This window comes from Centruroides sculpturatus, unplaced genomic scaffold (genome assembly GCF_000671375.1).
Source record: "Centruroides sculpturatus isolate CEXI.00-Female unplaced genomic scaffold, Cexi_2.0 scaffold227, whole genome shotgun sequence".
Taxonomy (NCBI): Eukaryota; Metazoa; Arthropoda; class Arachnida; order Scorpiones; family Buthidae; genus Centruroides; species Centruroides sculpturatus.
In genome coordinates, this window is record NW_019384481.1 from 327626 (window position 1) to 354621 (window position 26996).

A 26996-nucleotide genomic window follows, 5' to 3' on the forward strand; every position below is an offset into this window, starting at 1 on the left:
GTGACCACAAATTCATCAAACAATCTGTTCCCTTCATTAAGTTAATAGATTAGTCTCTACTACTGCACATTTTTACAGTCCGGTCAAGAAGACGGCCGGATGTCCGAGCGGTCAAGGTGGCAGCTTACCGCTCTTGGGGATCCGGGATCGAATTTAAACGGTAAAAAAATTCCAGGAATTTTTCGGGGGCCCCATTGCGGGCCTGGCCGAATCTATAATGGGCTTGCCAAAAGAAGCATTTTTAGCGCCACAGAGCGGAAAGGGTTAAAAAAAAGTCCGGTCAAATGTACACATTTTTAACCTAAAGCTTCATTTTGCGTCGTTGTTTGTTTTTTTAATTTTTGTAAGAGAATCTAAATTAATATCATAACTAACTATTTACATAATTCTGTAATATTACGAAATACAGTTTTACGAAAATAAATCATAAGATGGAACCATATTAGGATTATTTAGATTATTTAATTAAAAACAAAAAAAAATATCTTTTGGCCGTTGGAAACGAGATTACGAAATTGCGTCGTTTGGAGGCGTTCGAATTTCAAAATGTCGAAAATAAGCGGCGAGGAAGACGAGGAAGAAGCTAAAGAAATGAAAGTGGAGGAAAATAACTCGGAAGGAAGTGAAGAAGAATATTCAGTGCCCAAAATTTCTCCTTCTAAGAAAAGAAGATACTCCGAAGAAGACGATTCCATCATTCAGATAGATTTTAATCAAGAAATGGCCAAACTTTTAGAATGTTTCGGTTCCGATATTAATAAATGTCTTGTGGCCAAACGAAGACGTTTGGAACAGTTTATTCAGGTTAGTATAATTCAGATTCGAGTATTTATTAAAGTAGTAACGTAGTTATTAGCATTTTGGAAGCGGTAGCTCGCGATCTACCAGTTGAGAAATGTTCTTTGGTCGTGTTGTGATTTACTACGTCAAAAGACGATAAGAATTTTTGAAATTACGATTTATGAATAATTAAAATTGTCATTATTAGTTTTTATGACATAATATAAAAACCCATCTTCGATTAATGTAAGTTAAATCAATCGAAGTTGGGATTTAAATTCAACAATTCGAACGCAAAATTCAGCATTTGTTCTGAAATAGATGAGTTTTCTACTGTATAAAAACATATGTATGATGCGGATTGATATTTTAATGATGATAAAATTTTATTTACAAATTTTTCGATTTCTAGGATACGATCCGTGCAACGACACGACGTGTTTTGGAAGCCACAAAAATACAAACGAGCGAAAGGAAAAGATTAATGGACGAATTTCGTATGCAGTTGAGTACGTTAATACAACAATCCGAGACAGAATTAGACAGGATTAAAGAATCTGAGGACAAACTTCAGGTATTTCACTTTTTACATTCCCGGCTGTTACGTATACATAATAAAGTATTGGAATCGTATGAAATTTAATCTCTGAGTGTTTTGCAAATCACGGTTTTGAGACCACCTGAACCCGAAAAACGGAAAAAAAAATCCCATGTATGTTGGCGTCTATTTCGTTTACAGGATGGAGTAAAGATTAAGAAACGAAATTTGCATAGTAGCTTGCGTATGAGGTAGCTTGATGATATTCAATTTTGATGGTTAAAGATCGATGGAGTAAGGAGAAAGTGGATGGTCACGTGTCATATACACGTGTTTAGATATAGGACTTAATGAAGATTTTACTCGTTATTACCATTTACAATATTTTATAAAACTCATCACTACCCTGAAAATGAAGTTTGTCATTTTATAGTAATTAAAAATATTAGTTTATAACAAAATTTCATAACAGATGGCGCCACAAACAATTTTATTTATGCTTAATAAAGTGACTTTTAAAAATTAAATTTCGTAACAGTCGGGAAAGTTACGCAACTCGTTGCTAGATTTTTTTAACTTATGATTGTAAATTCGAAAATATTTTACTAATGAATAGTAATTAAAGTTTGCTTTTAACTAATTATATGAAGTATTGATCAAGAGAGTTGCTATTCAATATCTGTGTTTATACAGAGATGCATAAGATGCAAAAAGTATGTATGTCATACTCGTCTACTTTATCGATTACGGAAAAGTCTTTCATAAAATTCATCAAGAAAAACTAATCGTTTCTCAACAACAAAGGATTAGATAAGCAAGATAGAATTTATGCTAAGACAAACGTTATACTGCAACAAAGAGTAACTACTAAATTAGAAAACTCTTATACAAAACAAGTAGAAATCCCGAGAGGAGTTTATCAGCCTGTATATTATCTTTTCTTCTTTTCAATCTACAAAGCGAAGAAATAATGAGAGGCGCTTTGCAGACAACAGAAGAAGTTAGGAAAAGTATTTTTAAGATTAAATTGTAACTATTTTAAATAAGTGATGTCTTCAATATACATCTGAGAAGGGCCGTTACTGATGGCCGAAATAATAAAATGAAGGAAACGAAATCAAACTCCTGTTATTTAATTGCAATGTCTTTTTGAACGAATAAAATATGAAAGACACGTCTACGTTTTCTTTTTCTTCATTGAGAATCGACAAAAAAAGAAGAAATCAGCTTTAATAATGAACTGATAAATATTATAAGAAACAGTTTTCATAACAGGAATTGAAAAGAATCTCTACAGCTTGTTTAACAGTGCTAAAAAGCACATGCCTAAGAATGGAGTGCAAAAAATCGAAAAACATCAGTGCCCTAGTGCAAAAAACCACTGAACACTGATCGTGGGTTCGCGCCTCGCAAATGGGCTGGACACGTAAAGTTTTTCACCCTGCGTTTCTTTATGCAGCGCTCGAGAAGCGCTTTACAGCGAACACACTGAAACTGGTTTCTAATTGGCCAACACTGCTCGTGACGTCATTCTGCTACACTCTCGCTGCATAAAGAAACGCGGGGTACGTTTTCTTCACATTTGTAACTCCTAAATAGATTCATTTCCCTTCGTAAGTATCCAGGAGGCATTCCCCTCGGCAGATCGCCCACGTGTCGCGTTGCCGTAATGAAAATACTGTAAACGAAACCAAATCAAGAATGGATCTCGAGATCAATTAGGATTACCACAACAAAATTACAAAAAAAATGCGAACACCTAAGAAATTTTGATAAAAATGTAATATAAATATTTAATCTTTACTAATTTTATGTTATAAATAAAACAAAAAAGAGAAGTCCTGCTTTTGTTTTTATCTTTTTTACAACTACAGAAATCCGCCCAGTTTTACGTTGAAAAGAAGCCATGTCTGGGAAACAGAGAAGGTATGGTAACCGTAGAGCAACAGAAAATAAAGAAAAATAGTAATCTGCAGTAACCGAGAAAGACCAAGTATAAACATTATACTGTAATTAACAATTAGGTTACAAGTTGAACTTGTAACCTAATTGTTAATTATTTTTAAATTTATTTTTTTTTTTGAATTGGCAACATAGCTGAAAATTGGCCGTAACATGATAATTTGCCAAATGCCCGCCAAATATTTATTTTGGCTGTTAGTGTATGAGTTAGTACATTTTTGTTTTGTTTAAATTTGTGCAAGTCGTCGCAAAAGTTCACAACTTAACTCACATCCAATTGTCCAATAATGAGCACGACCATCTTCGTCAAAAGTAAGGACATTGTTTAGCAGAGTTCTGTGGGATATACTAAAACAGCAGCCACATTCACTTGACACCAGTTCATGCAACTTTGACCTTTTTCCGGAAAAAAAAAGAATTTAAAGGCAAGCGCTTCGAGACATCTTTCTGTCTTTCTGTCTCATGTCTTTCTGTCAGCTTTCTGTCTCATGGCGGTCTCTTCAGATACTGGCTGAAAGTGACACGTTTCTCAGAAGTTTGGCAACGGGTTGCTCACGAAAGTGGAGATTACATCGAAAGACTGATTACTAAATGTTTATTTTATTTTAAAATTATTAAGTTACAACAACATTGTCACTGCATATGTAATGCACANTTTTTTATTTTGTACAAATAAAATAAATATATTGAAAAATATAAAAACAATAAAAAATTATACTTCAGAAGTTAATTTAGTATCAAAAACGTAAAATATTTGAGTAGCCCAAAACATAGCCAAAGATTGCAGCGCCACAGCACTGGCGAAAATTTAAATTTGCCGACTGGAAATCTTTCAGATAATCGACGCTCTACTGTATAACTATCGTTCAACAGTTTAAATTTCAATAAACATAAAATTGAAATTCGAATACTGATAAGAGAGAGGGAGGGCCGTCTCATGCACAAAACATAATGTGTCTTTTGTTAGCCATTTAGTTTGATTACAGACAATGGCATTGATAGAAAAGAAGTAGGATAATAAACCCGAGGCCTAAATATAGAAGTGTTCTGCAAGATTGTAAAATTTCTGTATTATTGTCTCATATTTTTAAATGAATAGTATATATTTTTCAAATCAAATCATTTATTATTACAGTATTTAGGAATTCTTGTTACAAGGGGAATTCTAAATAGAGTCACGACAAACATAAAGAAATCTATAAATTAGAATTTGACTCTGAAAATAAAAACTTTCCCTATTATATAAAGAGTGGCTATCAACTGTCAAATAGACCATATTGGTTTTGAGTTCTTCGCTAATCTTGCAGGGTAGTATATTTGGTGAAGAAATTATATAGTCGTACTATCAAAATATGATCCATTTAAAATAGAGTCCAGTGAAATTCCTCCTCCGATTTATAGTATGATAATATAGAAAATTCAAATTGTATTCTAAGCTTTTCACCGGCCGAACATGAACAAATCAGATGATAAACTGAAAATTGTTCTTGACATTTAATTTACACAAACTGTGTTTAATTTCCAAATAATACCTATCCACTATTACGTAAAAACAGTTTAATCTTAAATGCATGTAAAATATCTTAATCTTGTGTGGAATTTAGAAATTAATAAAACTGTTTGATGGAGGAAAACTTAAATTATTTGCATATCATGGATGATATTTTGAATTCGATAATCTATTCTTTTCTTGGTCCAATACACCATGAAACATGTTTTCTACATTACCCAACTTCACTGCCTGTAACCGGCGTTCTTCTTCTCCAATACGGAGGACTTTGCAAACGTTTTCGAACCTAATGTGGTTCTTCAGGCTCTATGGAATTTCCTATATGAATTCGGATTTCCAATTGGAAATCCGAATTCATATAGAAAAATTTCAACATGGGATAGGTTAATATATTTTTCGTATATAATCGGTTATCCGAAAAATAAGTTATCCGAACAACCCCAGTCCCCAATTGATTCGGATGAACGACGCTCTACTGTACTTCGATTTATGGGGAATTGGTGAATTCCCCATAAATGGAAGTACAAGTGGAGATTATAAATGCATAAATGGTTACAAGTGGAGATTATAAATCAAGAGAGAAGACAGGTAGAAGGGTAAAGGGAGTCATATAACGAGTGGACACAGATTTAATATTTTATTCGTTATTGGTCCGACTGAAACCGAAGTTTGCAGCCTAATCGGAAACTGAAATGGAATTTTACACTATTTTTGGTTAAGTTAAACTAATAAAAATTAACCAGCAACGAGTTGCTCAACTTTTCTCGCAACATTTAAAATTTTGGTGGGGCCATCTGTTATCATATTTTATTTTAAAAACTTCTTATATTTTTAACTATTATAAAACGGCAAAAAGGTTAATTTTGAGGGTAGGGATGAGTTTTATAAAAAAATTGCAAATGCTAATAACGAGTAAAATCATCACTGTCCGACCTTACTCGAGATATAACGCCCCACCCTCTCGACTTTTAACTATTAAAATTTATAGCATCAATCTCCTAGTATACAAACCTTTCTGCAAATTTTGAGTAATTTTCGACAAAAGACATGGGAGTTATTAATTAAGCTTCAAAGTAGGTGAACAAATTGTGCCCCCACACACTAACATCCATACTTACAGATAAAAAAAAACTTAATTTTTTCATTTCTCTACGTTTCAAGATCCCTTGAGTCCAAAATGTAAAAATCTTTGGGGCTGCATTTATTGACCAATCTCCATACTTTTCCAGGCGGGAAAATGTTAGGGAAATAACTAAAAAAAAAAAAAAACTATTTGCCTATTATAAACTATTGCTTTATCAAGTTCCGTAGTATTTCATAGTACTGTTCTGCACAGATGTAAAAAGCTTTTCACATCTTGACATAGTTCTACAAAATGTTTAGAGAAAAATGTGTTTTATTTAATCATTTCAGACTGAATATGAATTGGTCTTGAGTGTTTAATACAACGGTAAACATTCTAAAATAGATAAAGAAAAAAAAGGGGCGTATTCAGAGAAAGCTAAAGGGACAACTTCATAAACGAAGATTAGATTGAAATTTAGTTTAAGAAACAGGACGAAACTTGTTTCGTCCTGTTTCTTAAACTGATAATGAAAGATACTTTAAAAGTAATTTCGAATCCATAAATATAGTTCTTACACTGCACTGAACTACTGTATTTATTTTTATCTGTGCCGACCTATTTATGAGACGTATTGAAAACATTCGTGAAAAATTTTATCTCAATAAATTTATATTAGTGTAACAAGATATAAGAGAATTACGGCAATTAAATTAAACGATTAGAAAATAACATAGTGGTCTATGCAATGTCGAATTACATAGTTGTACTAACTTGTAAGTCATTTTTCTATCAGGTCCCGTCGAATTGCAGAATGATATATCCACAAGAAAAATGTCTATATATCGTTTAAATTAATTTTATTTGCTATCTTACGGCATGAAATAATGTAAAAAATAAATGCACTTTTTAATACAAATTTAACACAAATTTAATAATATTTTTTAGGAGAATTAGGTAATATTTTTCAGCAAAAAAAAATTTGAATTTTTTTTATTGCAATACGTACGGATGCGGAAATTAATAGAGAGGTTGCGGACGAAGTTTTGATCTCTAAAACATGAACGTCGAACGTTGAGCCTTACTTCTAGGCTTACAGGATGCGGCGCTCAATGTTCGACGTTCACGTTTTAGAGAGGAAAACGTCGGCCACAACTCTCAATATTTGTTATAACAGAAAAATTAGATGTTCGAATACCTAATTAACAAAATACTTTGATTTCGAACATGTTTTTAAAATTGTAGAGAAGCAGAAAGTAAGCTTTAAAATACATTTCTATTACATTTTAATTTATTTAGCCAAAAATTTAATTTAAGAGATTTCCCCCTTTAAAAACGCAAAATGACATTATATTACGAATTTTTTTAGTTTCACTTAGATTTTACAAATACGTGTGCCGGGCTGTGAACGGCTCGCGCATTTGTAAAATCTAAGTGACTCGTACAACATGGAATTCTTATAAAATGGAATTATCAACAGTGTTATAGGGGGGTCGACTGTACTATAAACGGTAATGTTCTGAACAATTGCAGACTTATTGATATATTTAAATGATAATGATGCAGCCGATATTGTTAGTATTGAATTATTTGATGAAGTAAAAGGTTTTAAAACCATATTGAAAGATGCCATCAGTAATGTTTTAAATATTTTAAAGGACAATAAATGATCAATGCCTTCCAAATCTTAAAGAAATTTTTAAAACAATACTAACCATTCCAGCGGATGTAATCGGTGAAGAACTTTTTTCTCGAAATAAAAAATTATAATACATTTTTTGAGATCGTTCATGATACAAGAGATTGCCGAATTAGCAATTATTAAACGGCAAACAATGTATCTTTTATCAACTTTTCCACCATACTATTAAAGATTTTTCTTTCAAAACTGCTCTTTGATTTATTTCAGTGGGAAATATTTGTAAAATTTTTGTATAAATAATTATAGTCAAGAAATTATTTATATAATAATTTATTATGTATGAAAAATAATATAATTTTGAGATTATCAATATAATACTTTTAAAAATCCGTAACTGTTCCGACTTCGGCTTTTATATAGGTAAAAGTTAAAATTTTTCTAAGAAAATAATTTATTTTAACTTCATAACGATAAAAAATATCTTAATTGGATTTTACATCGTAACAAGTTTTGCAGTAACTACTGCATAAACAGTAAATACACAAGATATATAAAACATAAATTCTATGTAACCAGTAAAATCCGAAACTGAAGTTCTGTTCTCTATACTTCTGGCCTCTGTCACATTCATTCCACAGAAATTATTCTTAACCAAGAGTCTCTTTTTAACCATTTTGTCAGAGAAGCTATTTCTCGATTTCTTTTTATTACTATCCTTTTGAATTTCCGTAAATTTTCTTTAACAATTTTCGCATCGGATTCGTTCAATTCATCGATGTGTTTGCGGAAAATGGATTCGAACTGAAAATTAAAATTACTGTATTACGATATACATAATAACAAAATATTAATATCCATATGAAATGGATATGGATATTTACAGATAAAATTTAGCCTATATAATTTATCATTCGACTGTTTGATATTTCACAATTTAATTATATAAATTTATCTTAATAAATGAGTTAATATAAAATCTTACTTGATTAAATATCAGTTCATTTTCTATATAAGTTTCGATCAAGTCCATGAAAGTTTTCACTCGATAGATACTGTAATATTTGATTAAAAGAGTTTTAATTAAATCAACTTTAAATTATTAATAAAATATTTATTATTGTTGTATAAATAAAACGGATTCACAATAAATTAATTCTTTACGATTTTATTTAAAATTTAATATACTTAACGTAAATAAAATTCATGTAAATGGAGGTATGTTCTAAATTTCTGTATAATTGATACAAAGGTTTTTGGTGTATTTTACTCATAAAATTGTGGTAAATACTAAATAAAATCTATGATATATACAGAAATAACTGTATATTGCATAAGAATTCATAGAAGGATGAATAACATTCAATATTTAAATGATTTATTTGCAAAATTACACGATAAATTATATTTCGGTTTAGAAGTACTAACTGTTTATAGATGAAATTTATTGAAAATTACTAAAGAATCACAATATATTTCAAAGACAATAGGAAATCTTTCAAATTTTTATCATTTGCCTTTAAGTTGAATTCAACAGGTGTATATAAGTACTTGATGCTATTACATTTTGGGGATTATAAGTCGAGGAGGAGACATGGAGGGGTAGGGAATCCTATCTCGAGTGAGGACAGACTATATAAAAATTTTATTTATTATTTACAATTTGTTAAAAAAATTCCACGTTTTCCAAAAATAAGGCTTTTGTCTTTTATAGACTATATAAAAGTTTTTACAAGGAGTCAAAGCGTTCTCTACATTATCTTTGAAAAAAAATAAGGATTTCCATTAAATTAGTTAAAATAGAAGAACAAATTAATTTCTTTATTAAAAGTAAAATCAATAGCGTATTACCAAATATGAATTGTTTATTAAACTTTATTTTATTCTATTTTATTTTTACTGTATTAAAGAGGCTTGAGAATAGTAATAAGGATGTCGAAAACATATACGTGTTAAGTATTTCTTTTGTAATTTTACAAACGTCTATGTTATTTTGTATATTAAATTAAAGTTAAAAGGCAAGAACAATATAGTATTATGCAATAAAGAAAAAAAATTAGAAAACTGAAGTACAACTTGTTCAAATTATTTACTTAAGAAACCTGAGAGCAATTTATTACCGACCTTCCTTTTTTTTCAACATTATTGGAGGATCATCTGAAGCTAACCGGTATTTTAGAAATCGTGCACTAAAAATATTTATATTACAATTACCTGTTACTGTAAGTGAGTAGAGCTTGTTTTGATCCGTATGTAACTATATTTTATGTTAAACTGATAAAAATTGCAAAATTCAAACATATTTTAATTACTCATTTTTACGTAAAGGTAACGTATTTATATATGTGTACATACATTTAAACATTAATACATTTAAAACTAGCTTATCTTGCATTTAAATTTTTGTTAAAATAGATAATAAGTTTATAATTAATGAATATCTATTATACATGAATAGTTACTCACTCCAATATTCTTTTAAAATGATTAGAGAAAAATTGAAGAAATTCTATCCACAGATTTTCGTTGTCAAAAATATTAAAGAGAAGTTTGTAAATAGTTATTACTTTTTCTTTTCTCAAAAATATACCGAACAATCTAAAATAATTAAAGAAACAAATCTTTTAGTTAAGAAAATACAAATAACTTAATAAGTAATTACAATTAACTTTTAAAACATAATCCAACAATGTGCATGTTGTTCAGAATTACCAAGATTTGTCCGTTGTTTAAAGGTCTCTGAAAATTTTTGAAAGAAAAAAATGAAAGTATATAATTGAAGATTGAACGACGCGGTACAGAATTATAATTTTAATGACAAAGGTTGTAAAATGGGAGCAATTTATTTTGGAAATTCTGAAAAACACAACTAATGCTATAAGTATCATCTTCATCAAATCAAATCTATTAAACAATGCTAATGATGGATCTTGATATGTACTGATTGACAATTGATAGAGAACGGCGATATTTTTTCCATGAAATGCCACTCAGTAGAACATAATTGGTTTAAATAACATATGATAGAAATTCGAAGATTATAATGTCAAGTTTCAGTGGATTAGTTCGGTTGTAAGCAAATATCAGTTACAGATGTCTGAATGGTATTATTTGAGTGCACATGATCATTGAGTGAGAAGTTGAACCTTGCCCGGCCGTAAGGTCAGGAAAAAGTCACTGAAGTTGAGAGAGAGATGAATGTGTCTGAAAGTATGAACTTTTGATCGAAAAAACTGTTGAGTTCCGAGGAACAGCCTTACCTATGTATGGTGATTGTAGGAAGGTAAACAACAACTCAAAAGGATCGGTTCGTAGCTCTTTTAGCAAAAAATAACAAAACTGTTATGTCTGCATAATAATCTAGGAAATGTTTACATAAGGTATGTAGTTATTTCTTGATTTGTGCCCACTACTTATTATGTCGAAAATTTCGCTGTACCCTAACAATTGTCAAGCAATGTATATTTCAAATTAAGAGTTTATAAACTGACTTTTACAATTAATGGATCATTTCCTTTAATTGTATACATTTTTTTAAATTGATAATTCACCTTTTAAATAATCCTCGATCTTTAGTACAAGGTAAAGGTATGAGAAATAATTCATTCTTTGTCACTAAATACAAATCATGAACATAATTCCAATCTTCTCTAGTGCCATATTTTATGATCGCACAAAAATTGAGTAATTCCGCTTCGGATCGTTTAATTCTGAAACATTTAAAAATAAATTATAAATAAATCATTTAATTGTAACAATAAATGAGATAACAAAACCATTTCATATTTTTTATTAATTGAAAAAACTGTCTTCCTTATGATTGAATAAGTGAAAAAAGGGGCTCTTATTTCACTTAATAGTTATAGCTCCATTTAAATCATTTAAAAATATAATTAGTTTCAATTTAGTTTATTAATTAGATACATTTCATATTTAAATATATTATGCTTCGTTCAAGCTACAGATATGCTGAAAATATTATTTATCAACAATTTAATCCATTTAAAATATAGATTTTAAAAATTTAAATTCTTAAATCCTCCTCATTAATGATAAAACTGTTAAAAATTAAATTAATAAAAATTTAATTAAACTGAATCATAATCTTTATCATTCTCTTTACATATAACATAATTGTGGTTGTTATGGCAACAAAAAATTAAAATTTTTATCGTTTTACTTATAAGTAATTATACATTATCAATTATAATTAATGATTTAAATGTATACGAGTATACATCTACGGTGGTCAAACTGTGGCTCGCAAACCGCTTGCGGCTCTTCTAAACCCTTATAGAGACTTCTTCCACATACTTATGCAAATTCTGCATGTAAGAAATATGTATCAAGTTTATAAAAAGAAATTCGGACCAGGGCTGTAGAGTCGAAGTCGTGGAGTTTTGGTGTTTTAGCCGGAGTCAGAGTCATCAAAAAATTCGCCGACTCCGACTCCTTTTTACTTCCCAAATTGTTATGTATATAAAACGGAAAAGTATTGGAATCGTGTCAAATTTGACCTTCCAAGTTTTTTGCAAATCTACACGTTTGGAGACCTCCCGAACCACCCCAAAAAGTCAATAAAAGGGGAAAAATTCGCGCGCGCGTGTGCGTTGGCGTCTAATTTGTTTAATTTCATTATTTTCTGTTCTGAAATATTAAACAATATATCAGAATGGGTAAAGTTTAAGAAACGAAATGTGGCACTGTAGCTTTCGTATAAAGGGGCATTAATACTATTAAATTTTGGTTCTTAATTAAAGGTCGACAGGGTGAAGACATAAAAGGGGTTGTGTCATATCTCTTAATGAATATTTTACTCGCTTAATATTAGCGTTCAAAATTTAAATAAAATAATAAAATTCGTCTCTACCCTCAATGATAAGTAAGCAAGCTTTTTGTCATTTTGTAATAGTATAGTAAAACTCGTTAAGATCTTCTCGCCTAAGATGTCAAAATGTGTATGGTGACACGATTTAGTTCAATCACTTTGACGCTTAATAACTAACCCCTGTGTTAAACCACCATAAAAACCACAGAAATTATTAGGTTTCAAACAGGATGAACAAAATTATGCCTCACACACACAGTCTAACATCCACACATATAGAAAAAAATCTCGAATCTTTTGCATATCTCAAAATTTCAAGGTGTCCTGAGTCCAAAAATGTAAAAATTTGGGAGGAAATTTTTTACCGAGCGCTACACTTTCCCTCTGTTATATATAACAGCTGGAAAAGCAAAAATTATCGAATACATATTTATAGATTGACTGTTCATTATTTAGAGGAGTCTTTTATCTTCGGAATAAAAAGTTTTTATCTTTATTAGAACTCTATTTATTGAATCTTTTACTCTAAGGTCACTTGATGACATCAGAATTTCTAGGTAATTTTTGGTAACAAGTCCGCCCCTGGTTGGAGTTGGAGTCGGAGTCGGACTCGGTAGATTTTTACGTGACTCCATAGCCCTGGAAATTCCACATACTTATGCAATTTCTTTTTATAAACTTGGTACATATTTCTTACATATGCAAGTTATTGAAAATTATTATAAAATTGCACGACTTTTAAGTTCTTACGCTAAAATTTGTGTGTGGGTCTCTTGAATGTATATAAAGAATTACATAAATTCATGAAATCTACACATAATAAAGTACTGTATATTGTTTGATGCATAACCAATTTCAGTATATATTCAAATATATATAATATAGACAATAATATATATATAAACATTATAATAATAACAATTATTTTTTGTATTAGTATGTTTACACTTTATTCGTTTTCTAAAAACTCGAATTAAAAAGACAATGCGCGCGTAATTCCAAAACTTTTGTTATTTATCACAGTTTTTAATTACACAATTTGAACAAAACTAGTTTAAATTTTCTGTATATTTGTTGTTTAATCTTGCATGTAATAAATGAAATTATATTTAGTTTGGATTTAAATCTGTTAAATCTACATCCCCATAATTCTAAAAGTATTTAGAGAATTATTATAAATATTAGATTAAAATTAGTCTTTTTTTTTGGAATTACATTTTACATTTTATATAGGAAACTTTTATTATTTCGTGTAATATTTTTAATATAGAAAATAATTAAATACTTAGTCGTATCGTTTTTCCATTTTGTAAATAAGTCTCTTGTATTAATCAAGCAATCTTCGTAACCATTTTCACATAAATAATTGAAGACCACATATCGTAAAGACCTGCGTTGAAAGTATTCAATTATAGATTTTATTTTAAATATTTATCAAAAATATACATATATAAAACATATTCAAACAACCTTTATAATTAACAGCTTAAAATGAAATACATCTAGCGAATTTTTGTGATCTGTTAACTGTGTGAAGGCCGTTGATATGGTGTATTATGCAGAATTAATAAACATTATTATTATTATTTTCTATTAGTTGCATGTCGGAATGATAAACATTCTAAAGTAGGAGCAATTTTTCAGGATAATTAAACAATTCAAAATTATTATATTTCTATAATGTTGAATAATGTTGTATGTTATAATATATTACAACAATATTAAAATATAAGTAAAGTTATCTCATTTTCTATATTTGTTAAAACTCTGTTCACTGAATGGGTACAAAGAGACAAATATAAAGAAAGAATTTGCACTGATGTGAAACTAAATCTGTTATAAAAAATTTTATGTAATACTGTATTTATAAAAACATATAAATAATATAAATATTAAACTTTTATCATTTAAAACTATATATATATATATATATATATATAGTTTTAAATGATAAAAGTTTAATATTTATATTATTTATATGTTTTTATAAATACAGTATTACATAAAATTTTTTATAACAGATTTAGTTTCACATCAGTGCAAATTCTTTCTTTATATTTGTCTCTTTGTACCCATTCAGTGAACAGAGTTTTAACAAATATAGAAAATGAGATAACTTTACTTATATTTTAATATTGTTGTAATATATTATAACATACAACATTATTCAACATTATAGAAATATAATAATTTTGAATTGTTTAATTATCCTGAAAAATTGCTCCTACTTTAGAATGTTTATCATTCCGACATGCAACTAATAGAAAATAATAATAATAATGTTTATTAATTCTGCATAATACACCATATCAACGGCCTTCACACAGTTAACAGATCACAAAAATTCGCTAGATGTATTTCATTTTAAGCTGTTAATTATAAAGGTTGTTTGAATATGTTTTATATATGTATATTTTTGATAAATATTTAAAATAAAATCTATAATTGAATACTTTCAACGCAGGTCTTTACGATATGTGGTCTTCAATTATTTATGTGAAAATGGTTACGAAGATTGCTTGATTAATACAAGAGACTTATTTACAAAATGGAAAAACGATACGACTAAGTATTTAATTATTTTCTATATTAAAAATATTACACGAAATAATAAAAGTTTCCTATATAAAATGTAAAATGTAATTCCAAAAAAAAAGACTAATTTTAATCTAATATTTATAATAATTCTCTAAATACTTTTAGAANTTCAAATATTATAATAATATTATTATGTTAGCAATACTATTAATGTATTAATTTAACAAGTAAACGATGTTTTTCCTAAATTACAAAACACAAACTTTAACTTAATCATTTTCTTTAAATGGTACAACTTACTTTCCATTTCTTTTCTTCGGTCATGTGATGCATTACGTAAGAAAATTCCATTAAAGGTGTGAACGTTTCCTGTTTTAACACCACTAATTCCGTTTCCGAAGGTATATATAGATAGAAATCTAACAGAGTTGCAAATTCGATATAATCTAATCTGAAATATTAAATTTATACCAAATTTATAAAAAACGTGCTTTTACTTTACTATCACAAATCATTAACTTAGAATAAAAACAACAATATTAACAGATAGTTTAAAATAAATAAATTAAATTGAAAAATAGGTCAATATATTAAAATTTCATTTTAATTTCGAAGACAAATTGAAATTTTATATTATTAAAGGTATTCTGAAGACAAAATGAAATTTTAATTTAGATATGTGAAGTAGGCACAATCACATCAAAATCAAGCACAAGGTTCTAAATAACTTCCGATTATTCGGTCAAGTAGTTTAATTTTTTATCACATTACATATTCTACTTGAATACTACTAATTTAATTTGATCAAAAATTATTTCAGCAGTTTTTAACGTCAAAATTGAAACCATCGGAGAAAGCTCTTGTTTCAATGGCAATGGGAAATTTAGCTGCCTTATAGCTCTTTCTTAGAAACACAAAATAATGATAGTATTGTAACTTTGTAGAAGTAATTATTAAATTGTTTACAAGAAAGACTTATGATATTCATAATGTAGAATCTAGTAAATTGTGTTCGATTGCTATCGTTTTAAATCCTTGTTATAAACTAACATTTTTAAAACCCAACATTACATGTTATTGCTAAAATTTTGGTTACATTCAATATTTGATAATGAAGTAAAGAATGAAAAGAAATCAATAAAGCTTGCATAAGAAAAATAAAGACGATAAAGTTCAAGATATGTTATCTTGTTTAGACGAAATTATGTTGGAAGAAATGAAGGCAAATAGGAAGAGTTTCGGAATGAGGTTAATATGACTTATTCTAAAGAAAAATTACAGCTTGAAAATTTTCTTAAAATGCTAATTTCTCTTCGTGAATGTTGAGAAACGATGCTGTTGTCTATAAACAAACAAAATTGGTTAGACAATAAAGTAACTGCTTATTTGTCTGCATCTTCAAGCATCATATCTATTGAAAACTTGAGCGATTTTATAAGGTGAGAACCGTATATAAAGACCGGATGAACAAATTTCTTCCTAAAAAAACAGAAAAACTATTGTTTCTTAATCGTATTACCTATCATTGCATTCATCATTACATTTGAAATTCATTTACAGTATAAAATTAAAACTTTTGTTTTCTTCATTTAAACTGATCTTTTTAAATTGATTTAATAAAAATAAATTGATAGAATAGAGAACCTCTAAGTAAAAATACACTGAGTGTGGCGTTAACAGATTTTATTTTAGCTAGCACTTTCAAGGAACTTTAAATATATCTTTTAAATATAACTTATATTCTTCATCTTATTCTTCGACATTCTTCAAAATTTAAAACAGAAGAAAATATTGTGTTCTATTTAAAATTTTGTTCGCCCGAAGATAAAGAATATATTCTCCTTGAAAGCGCTAGAGAACCTCTAACTTAATAGTTCTTAAACTGGGATGTATTTGTAGTGTTTCAAAGTGCGAGACTTTGAAACACTGTTGTTTAAAAAATATAAGAAATATACATTGTTTAAAACCCTAAAGATACTCTATAGGCCTAATATACATGAAAAAATGGGATGTTCTACTCTTTTAAATAAAAATTAACAAAATATTTTTGATCAGGACGCGAAGACACTCCCATTAAAAATTCAAAAGATTTGGGCAGCAGAAAGATTAAAAGTTGTGCTTTTAAACGGTCGTTTGGTATGTATAATTAATTAGTAATGAAGGGAATAAATTTAGGGTGAAAAAAGGTGCTAAAAATGACATAAAAGATGTTAGGAAAGATACAGGTTTATTTATTCACTTTAAAAAATAGTATCCGTCGCAAATCTCAAACCTCATAATTGTTCCATTGTAGCTACTGTATATGATCCTATGAGTATGAGTATTTTTTCAATATCCATTAATTTACCATTTGTCAATTTGGATTTATGCATTTTGCAAACTTATTTTCCATACAAAAATAATTCTATTTAAAATTAAAAATTTAAATTGAAGATACAGTCTGTCGAGAAACGAATGATATTTTATGATATTCTATGGATATCCTTTTATTTTTAACGGACCTAGCACACAGTTTTAAGACATATTTTGGGCTTATAATAAGTCTGGCTGCTAAAAGTATAGCCGATATAAGCCAGATATATGGGTCCTCAATATGTTACTACAATCTTATAATCATCACAGAGCAAAATATTGGTTAGAATTCTTATATTATAATCATAGATTAAAGATAAACAAGTTATTTATAATAGAATGAAATTCTTCATAAATAATTTGTTTGTGTAAAATATAAAATATTTTATTCGAAAAGATTGGATGTAGATAGAATTAATCAATTCTTTTCTTTAAATTTAATGAAAGCAACTTGAATCTAATTCTTAATAGAATGTTAAATGTGGAATCAAAATCACTTTCAAAGGAGAAATTTCAGATAAAACCTTTGCAAACAGACAAATCTTAATAGTATAATTTTATGTAAGTACACAAAATATATTGTAATATAAAATATTTTATATTACAATATACAAATTACATATAAATATTAATTTTTCACTTACGTGTACAAAGTAACTGCATCATTTAATAATTTAAAACGGTTTGTCGGAGAAAATACCTAAAAGTTCAAGTTATTCATTAAAAGTTTTTCTTACATAATGTTATTTAAGTAGAATAATAAAAATTTTAATAAACTTACAATTTAAATATTAATTTCCTGAATTTGATAAGCATTAATATTTAAAATTAAAATTAATATTATTAATTGGATAAAATGAGAGAGATCATACAAATTATTATTGAAGTAATAATAAAATTACATCTGTTGATACACACACACACACAAATACACATTTAAAAATACTACAGTAATATGTGTTTATATATTTCAATTACATTAAATAGTAAATAGAACAATTACTTATTCTGTGCAGTACATAATTATTACTTACATTATGATTACTTTGAAGTTGTTTTGCTAAGAGTTTCCAATTTCTCTTGTCGTAATTGACAATATAGAAACCGATTGAATTTCCATTAACGAGGATCCATTTGTCTTTCTGTGGCATGTTTTTCAATATCTCTAACAAAAAGCAAAATTTTGTGCACTCAGCTTACTTGTATCAATACTGTATATGAATCTTTTCATCTAAATTTTTTATAATTACAATTACTAATGGCACGAAATGCCCTCTTAACGGTGTTTTGGAATTTTGTTTAAACTGATTAAAATATATTATTATTTAAATTACTTTTATTGAAATAATTGCATAAATTCAGAATTATTTTCTTTTATAATAATGTTTATATGAATAATTTATTTTACAAAAAAATATATATATATATTATTTGTACTTTAAAATTTGACTTACTGTTTCGATCTGTTAACCAATCAACTATTCTTGGATTCCATTCCGAATGATCTTGACTTATGTAAGAGATTGGAATTTGCCACAAATCTCTAAACAATAAATATAAAATTTTATTTAGTTCACAAAAATTGTTTAAGATAAAAATTAATTAAATATGTCAGATTGAAAAATTACTAATAAAATGTATGGTAATTAATTATTCGATTCAATCTGAAAATGATACAGTTAAATTGATATTACAAATAAAATAATAAAGTCAGAAAATAAAGTTTTGAATTCGAAAATCACAATTTTTCTGTGTTTAGCAATTTCATTTTGGTTATTTTAATTAATTAATAATTAAACCATTTATGATTAAATGATAAAAAAAAGTGTTCAGAATATTTTTAAAACATTTTCAAATAGAATATTTTACTACTACTGAATAATATTCTATTTGAAAATGTTTTTAAAATACTCTTATCACGTTTTTAATTACTTAATACGTTAAAGCACAAGCGAAAGAATGACAAATTATTTAAATTTTAATTTTAAATATTATTACATAATGCGATATACAAAATCATTTTATAATGTATTGTAATAACTATTTATTAAATGTTTTTAACTTATTTAGTATATGAAATAAATTAAAAACATCTTAATATTTTATTTTTAACATAAGGATAAATTTTAAGTTTGAAACATACTTTTTATATTTTTTATTTGCCTTTGATAGACACGAAATCTGACTGAATGAAGCAGTGTTTTCTTCGAAATTTCTAATGACAGAAACAATGGGTTGGCCTAGCAAATTGGTCCAAGAAGTCATTCTTTCCATTAAATCCTCTTTTGGATTCTTATAAGATGGCTGAGCCTTGAAAAGTTAACACAGATTTCATCTTATGCTATGAACGATTGCATTTATATTTAATTAATTAATTAAACATGTTCATATTGCATTCTAATTATAGATATTTGTAACATTGAAAGGCGTGTGATACATACAAGAAATACATATAAAATTTTATACCATTGAAAGATATTCCCATAATGTCTTCTCTTCGACGTTATTATAAGCATTTCCTTTCAGATAGCTCTGAAAAGATATTTCTTTACATTAAAATCCTATATTTTATAGTAAATTTTAAAAAATCAACATACACACTTTAGAGCAGCGATTCCCAACCTGTGGTACGCGTACCCCTAGGGGTACGCGATAGGTTGTTTAGGGGTACAGAAAAAAGTTAGTTATTATGGCAGAAAAAATAATATATTATGTATCACAAACTAATAGTATTAAAAAATTATTAGATAAAAAATGTTCCTTGCAACAATCACAACTTTATTATACATTTTTTCTTTTAGTTTTTTTTTCTTTAATTTAAAGTTACAATATGTAAAATTAACAATACGGTTACTCACTAAATTTCTTAAATGAGGGGTACAATCTAGAGATATGACATGTCACGGGGTACAATCTAGAGATATGACATGTCACGGGGTACAATCTAGAGATATGACATGTCACGGGGTACAATCTAGACATATGGCATGTCACGGGGTACGCTAATGAAAAAAGGTTGGGAACCACTGCTTTAGAGTATTTACTCAGTTTTGTATCTTAACTTTAAACTGTAAGATAATCTTTGAAATATATTTATGTTGAATTCTTATGAATAAAATTAATATATGAACACTGTATTTATAAAAATATGAATAAAATTATTATTTGGGTAAGATACATTTACGAGTTGTGTTCAAAGCTTCTTGTCCTTTTCAACTGTAGACTACTTCTTAAATCTCACAATTCGACAAATGTAGAATTTATTATACAGGATATGTGTTTAAAAGAGTATGGCAAAATTAATCACTTTGAATTGTTTTAGAATGCATTTCGGGTCTAAACCTGTTTTTAGCCGTTGACAATACCTTAAAACAGGAGTCAGATTTATACTAATTTTAAGCGATTTTATTTACTGGATTTTTGAATTTTGAAAAGGTTTCTAAACTCTGGAATATGGACTCCCTCCTAGTAAATTTGTTTTGGTTTTATCTTTATTAGTTTAAAAAATATTTATATCATATTTAGTACTCAGCATATAATTGCATATGCCTTTTATTAATAAATACTAAACTAAAAGTATATTTTCCTTGTGACTTTACTCAAGACCAATTTTTTAAAGCATTGTCAACAGCTTAAGAGGGGTTTAGATCCGAAATGCATTCTAAAATGACAATTCAAAGTGATTAATTTTGCCATGCGCTTTTAAACACATATCCTGAATGATAAGTCCTATATTTGTCGAGTTGTAAGATTTAAGAAATACATTTACAACCTGAATTATCATTAGCAGATTTAAGAGATTTTACTAATTTTATTGTAGATGAACGTTGTAAGTACAATATTGAATTAAAAATATTAAATGATCGAATTTTACATTTTATTAACGAGAAAGTATTCGAAAAATCCCTCCGCAGTGGTAGTGTGGAAAGATTTTCGAATTAAACCATTTACATGAGGTTATGGGATAGCTGAACATACACAATTCTTCTTTGTTACAAGTATTGATATGCAAGTATTGCTCGAAACCAATGAACTAACCGAAAAGGGCGACCACGATCTACATTACCCACTGCGGAGAAAAGTTTTGAACACCCTATTTGTTATGAATTAAACTTAAATTGTAGATATAAATTTTAAATATTCTTACAGTTACTCCTTTCCAAAATGATTCGTTTCCGATAATATGATGCGCCATACGTATTATCATTGCTCCCTGGAAGACAGTAATGAATGTATTTACTTCAAGAATTTACAGAAAAATAAATTTTTAAAAATATTTTAATTAGTAAACTAAAGAGAAAAGCTAAATCCATTCAAAACATTCAAAGAATGATACTGTTTCAGTGAAATCTATATATAGTCTATATATAAATGAGGATGTTTGTTTGTTTATTCACTATGCACTCCTATGCGTTCGACCAATTGCTACGAAACTCGGCAGCTACGTTCAAATACTTCCAACTTAGAGAATGTCGTAATCCCACCCCAAAATATCGATTAATTTCTGTCTACATTTGATTACTGGCTTTACATGTATCTCCATCTATTAGGAAAAATATAACAAAATAATTAACTAAATATACTTCATACAAAAAAGAATATAATTTTAAAATATATATATTATATTCACTGAATTACTGAGACAATGATATAGCGTGAAATAGATGCGCCGTAAGGCCATTACAGCGACAGGTAGCACATAGCACTTTCCAGCGTTGAGTAGTGTTTTGCCTCTGTACAGTACTGTCAAATCTGCTTCAGCTATGTTTATGTCACAACTTTCAAAAGTTTCCTTTACTGAGATGTTTTTACTGAGCTTTACTTTTTCAACGCGGTTTCACTATTTTTTATTTTTTTACGGAATCACATAGAAGCAATTATTCTCGCATTTTTACAAGATTTTTTTTATTTAAACAAGTCTTATATCAAGTCTTTTCGGACGTTAGGGTTAGCAACTTCGATCACATGCGGAGCCATTACAATCTATCCAACACAGATCACTTTTCAAATACTAATATTAGATTAGTATTAATTAGTAGTCGTTAACCATTCTCTCTCTCAGAAGGAGGACAACTACTACTTTTAGTCGAGTTAACTTTAACTTCCAGTAGTCTGCAACAGTCCCTTCTTCATCTCGGACACACTGGTATGGTAGCATTCGAAAAGGAAAATTACATAATACGAGGTTACCAGCATGCACAAAACATGATTGTTCGAGGGTGCCGAATTTAAATATTTGGTCCATTTTTCGCGAAATTTGATTCGTTGGCAGATTACTATTTGATATTCGGCTCTGAATGAAATGATTTGTTAGTGCTAACATTAGAAAAAAATATCTTAATTTTTTTAAGCTATCGTACTTTCAATTGGTGTCTACTTGATCAATGAAACTGTGCCATTTCGTACCATCTGAGTATGGCGATAAACATGACAAGAATCTTCGTCCATTTAGAAAATTAAGAATAAAAAACTTCATTGTTGATATCAGCATTTACTGTAATATGGATTTATAATTATTTTAACATTTGATAAAAATACACACAATGTACAGTACGTACGATAAGATTTATAAAATTACATTTCTTAAAAATTCTACATTATAGTAAATTCTTTCTAATATGACAAACTTTGCACAATAAGAAACGTTATTATTTAATATACGAAGTCTAAAACTTGAAGATCATCTTATTCTTTACGCTTAATATTAATACATAGTAAAGTTTTAAAAAGTAAGTGAAATTATTTTCAGTCTTATAATAAAATTTAATAAGAAATTTAGTAAACAGTGCTTAGAATATTCGAAAAATTGTAATGTGTGTTTGTTTCTCATTTAATTTTAAAGAATTCATCTGAATTATGTAGTTACTGAAGTGATTTATTAAGAAATATAAATTTAATTTCAAATTATAATTTTGATGAAATTCATAAAGGAATAAATTAGTTCTGTAAATTCAGATATTAAAAAATATAAAATTATTTCAGCTTAGGAATCTCTACGGAATTTTACAACTTGTCTTAATGACAATCAAGAGGGTTGACTATAAATTTTATTATTTGGAAAATACTAAACTTATAATTAAAAATTATCTATAACATAGAATTTGCAAGTTTAAAGAAGTCTCTAAGGATGAAATATATTTTGAAAACTTCTAGTCACTTTTATATCTCATAAAAATTATTTTTTGATAATTTTTAGAACTTACATACTACATTAAATCTTTAGTATGTAAGTAGACTTTATCGGTAGCAGTGGCGTGCCGTGACATTTGATGATAGGGAAGCTGCGTTTCTGTAAAAAGCCGACTTCCAGGGGCAATCAGTCAGTGATGGTCTAGGGTCCATTCATATTCGTTTGTTCGATAAGCCAGTAAAAACCGTAGACTTCTCTAAATATATTTTTAATTAATAGATTATCTAACGCACTTAATAAATAAGCAAGTTCAATATAATTACCTCTGTTATATTAGATTCAATAGATTCCCTATGCCCTCTAAATGCCAATTTTTGTTTCGATAACATCTACTAATTTAGATATAATATCTATTAGCCGTAACTTTGTTATAATTTTCAATATTTATTTTATATTGTGTACTAATGTTAAATTCTATTCTATTTTGATTTCCAAATTGCTTCAATTTTACGAAAGAATCTATGTGAGATTTACGATTTTCGTGTCTTTTGCCAGTTTTACTCAAATTATTTAAATCGTCAAAGCCGCTTCCAATGACGGCACGCCACTGATCGATAGGCTATATGGAAATTTAGATCGATTTTTTTAAAATGAATTTTTAAGTTATGTATTCCAATTAACCACTCGGCAGTGACTGACGAATTCAAGAGCGATCGTGTGGCACTGGTGACCTACGGCTAGTTTTTGGCGATCTACGTGTGGCACTGGTAGACCTACTAGCTATCGTGTGCCACTGGTGACCTACGGATAGTTTTTGGCGATATCCGCAAAAGAATTTTGCGGATATCGCCAAAAACTAGCCAAAAACTATCGCGAAAAAAATTCACATAAAAAAGGAATTATGTAACAATAAAAAAAGACTTTTCTTTACTAGACATAACTGTTTACAAAATCTTTTTCCGAAACGGTAATGAGAAAAAACGCGTGGGAAAATACTTTAAAAATTTTAAAACTTACTTTCCATTTTAAATAACGTATATTTTAATTTCAAAAATTCAGAAATAAAACGCAATTATTAACAAACATTTCTGAAAACCAATAATTAAAAATTATACAATAATACATATTATAGAATATCAAACAGGACTACTTTTTCTGTTTTAGAAAAGCCCGAAATTCTACTACAAGTGTGAAAATAAAGGAACTTTTTACAAAATATTTAAAACAAGAGAATTAGAAATATGAAATAAGAAAATACTTTTGGTCATATACAAAACATGATTTAAGTGATTTTCGATGGTGCCGAATTTAAATATTTGGTCCATTTTTTGCGAAATTTGATTCGTTGGCAGATTACTATTTGATATTTGGCTGTGAATGAAACGATTTGTTAGTGCTAACATTGGGAAAAAATGTTAAGATAAAATACATTACATTAGAAAAAAAAATATTACATTAAAAACGATACATAAAAAAATGATAAGTTAAGAGTTATAATCCCCTTATATTTTACTGGCAAAGAATGCCTAGTGTTGCCTGGAAACTCGGAAAGAGGATTGAGTTGTCCTCGTATCGTGTAAGGTATCGTATGTGACAGAGAGTAACAATGCAAAATTTGGTCGAAGGTTTGGCAATTTGTGGGAGATGAAATCAGAAGTGAGAGGTCCGAGTTTTATGATAATCTATGTTTCCCATGGGGTACCCGAAACTGAATAGATAAGATAATAACTTTTAAAAAGTCCATCAGATGGTAAAGGGAATTGATCTTGAACTAAGCAAACAAATGACGATAGAACGATAAGAGACAAATTCCGCGATAAAAACATGTTTTTCGTGCATTTTTCCTGTTTTTAATATGAAAATAATACATAGCCTATGTTCATTTGGAAGGAAAAAGCTTTCCAGTAGCAAAAGAATTTTAGAAATCAGTTCATTTTAGTTAGAAATCAGTTAGAAATCAGCGATTACTTCCAGCAAACAAACAAAAGAACATTCTCGCTTTATACAGAGTGAACCAAACGTAGGTGGACAGTAAATGATAACATTTATTGAAATTACATATACATATAAATTTAGAGATTACATATACAATTATATTTACTAATACAATACAATTTTATCAACGCAGGTGCTCAGACTACTGTCCATCGCAATTTACATAGCTTTGAAGTCTACATTTCACCATTTCACGCTTCGACAAACATTTTTGCACAAGTATCTTCATGTATTAATTTCTTAAAATGCATCTCTGATGTAATTTTTTAACCTAATCATAATTAAGTTAAATATACATCATCGTTATAGTATAATGCTAATATAAACCCTATTCCACCTACTATCTGCCTACTTTTGGTTCACCCCGTATATTAGTATAGAAGATATAGATAAACATTTCTATATACACTATTGAAATTACCTTATCATAAATATTGCTGTTGAAGAAGTAATCTCGAGTATTAACGTCTTGGAATGTCTTTATTTGCAATGCAACTCTTCCTTCATATTTACCTTTCGGTTCTTTTTCGCAATGTTTTGTGATGGTTTGAATACCGTTTGCATTGAATACTGTTTTATCCACCTGTAAAACAATTGTTTAAACATTTAAAATAAACATTTAGAATGACTTAAAATAAATAATAAATTACCAAAAATGACCTAATTAATCTATTTTCTATTACTCTATTAAATGAAATAAAGTGACTACTTAAAATAGATTCAGGCTGTTTATTTTTTACTTTATTTAGAGAAATATCGATTATGTTGTGTTTTACCTCATTTTTCAACGTTTAATTCAAAATTTAGATAAGTTTTGTTTTAAAAATAATGTTTTTATATTCAAAACCATTTATGATATATAACCTATAAAAATAGTATATATTTAGTTTAAGTAATAACGTTTCTCTTATTTAATTCAATTTGGAAATATTATTTAATTAATTAATTAAAGAATTTTGAAAAACTTTCCGCAATCGGAAATCTTTTATATAAAATTACAGGAAATAAACTGAATTTGATTTATAGTTAAAATGAATAGTTAAATTATATTTGGATTTAACTAACTAAGTTAAAATTTTATTTAAGAATTGAATTTATCTAGAATATTTTATTTCAACGTTCATACGTCAGGATTAAAATTTATCTATATTTCAAAGGATTAAGAAGTTTCAAGTTGTAAGGACAGAATTTTACGACTTGAAACGTCTCTTAAAAAACTTTTTGAAGATCTTTTTAATATTTTTATATTAATTTTATCGAATATAAGTTTATAAGTAAGTAAAAAAAAAATTATCTGAAATTTTAGGTTAAATTCTAATTAAATACAAATTCTGTAGAGAAAACCTTCATAGTTTTGTTGAACGTATTTCAAGTAAAAAACAGATTATTTGAGTATGAAGNATAGCAGGAGTCTAGACCAGGGGTGGCCAACATGAGGCCCGCGGGCCGCATGCGGCCCGCCGGGAGTCGTGTTGCGGCCCGCGGAGCTAGGTCAAATGAACATAAATGTTAACTTTATTGTACGTAGTTGTAACTTTAGCAAATTGCACTGAAAAAGGCTAACTGAATGATATAATTTATTAAAATAAATATAAATTTTAAAAGAACAACATTTAAAAAATAAGGCAAAAAGTAAACACTGAAATTACGAAATAAGGTTT

At 28.1% G+C, this 26996-nt stretch overlaps 2 protein-coding genes across 2 annotated transcripts in view; one reads left to right on the forward strand and one right to left on the reverse strand.

Annotated features, from left to right (window-relative positions):
* The first annotated feature begins 472 nt into the window (after positions 1 to 472).
* Positions 473 to 1438, forward strand: LOC111621438 (synaptonemal complex protein 3-like). Its single transcript, XM_023363582.1, has 2 exons — positions 473 to 804; positions 1193 to 1438. Exons 1-2 carry the CDS (start codon positions 547 to 549, stop codon positions 1421 to 1423), a joined length of 489 nt encoding a protein of 162 aa, XP_023219350.1. The 5' UTR covers positions 473 to 546; the 3' UTR covers positions 1424 to 1438.
* Positions 1439 to 7872: 6434 nt separating this feature from the next.
* LOC111621435 (aminopeptidase N-like) overlaps positions 7873 to 26996 on the reverse strand; it is a 38704-nt gene continuing 19580 nt past the window's right edge. The window contains exons 9-22 of the mRNA XM_023363579.1: positions 25757 to 25918; positions 21358 to 21423; positions 19677 to 19742; positions 19354 to 19520; positions 18665 to 18753; positions 18245 to 18375; positions 17855 to 17910; positions 15159 to 15309; positions 14549 to 14577; positions 13606 to 13710; positions 11044 to 11202; positions 9959 to 10090; positions 8478 to 8547; positions 7873 to 8296 (exon numbers count right to left, since the gene is read on the reverse strand). Of these exons, the coding sequence (XP_023219347.1) occupies positions 8123 to 8296; positions 8478 to 8547; positions 9959 to 10090; positions 11044 to 11202; positions 13606 to 13710; positions 14549 to 14577; positions 15159 to 15309; positions 17855 to 17910; positions 18245 to 18375; positions 18665 to 18753; positions 19354 to 19520; positions 19677 to 19742; positions 21358 to 21423; positions 25757 to 25918 (1557 nt within the window). The 3' untranslated portion in view covers positions 7873 to 8122. The remainder of the gene's footprint in view (positions 8297 to 8477; positions 8548 to 9958; positions 10091 to 11043; positions 11203 to 13605; positions 13711 to 14548; positions 14578 to 15158; positions 15310 to 17854; positions 17911 to 18244; positions 18376 to 18664; positions 18754 to 19353; positions 19521 to 19676; positions 19743 to 21357; positions 21424 to 25756; positions 25919 to 26996) is intronic.

Excerpts from the sequence above, each read along its gene's own strand:
- LOC111621438 (XM_023363582.1), top strand. The coding sequence starts at position 547 with ATGTCGAAAATAAGCGGCGAGGAAGACGAGGAAGAAGCTAAAGAAATG. Across the intron at positions 805-1,192 it reads GTTTGGAACAGTTTATTCAG|GATACGATCCGTGCAACGAC; the intron begins GTTAGTATAATT and ends TTCGATTTCTAG.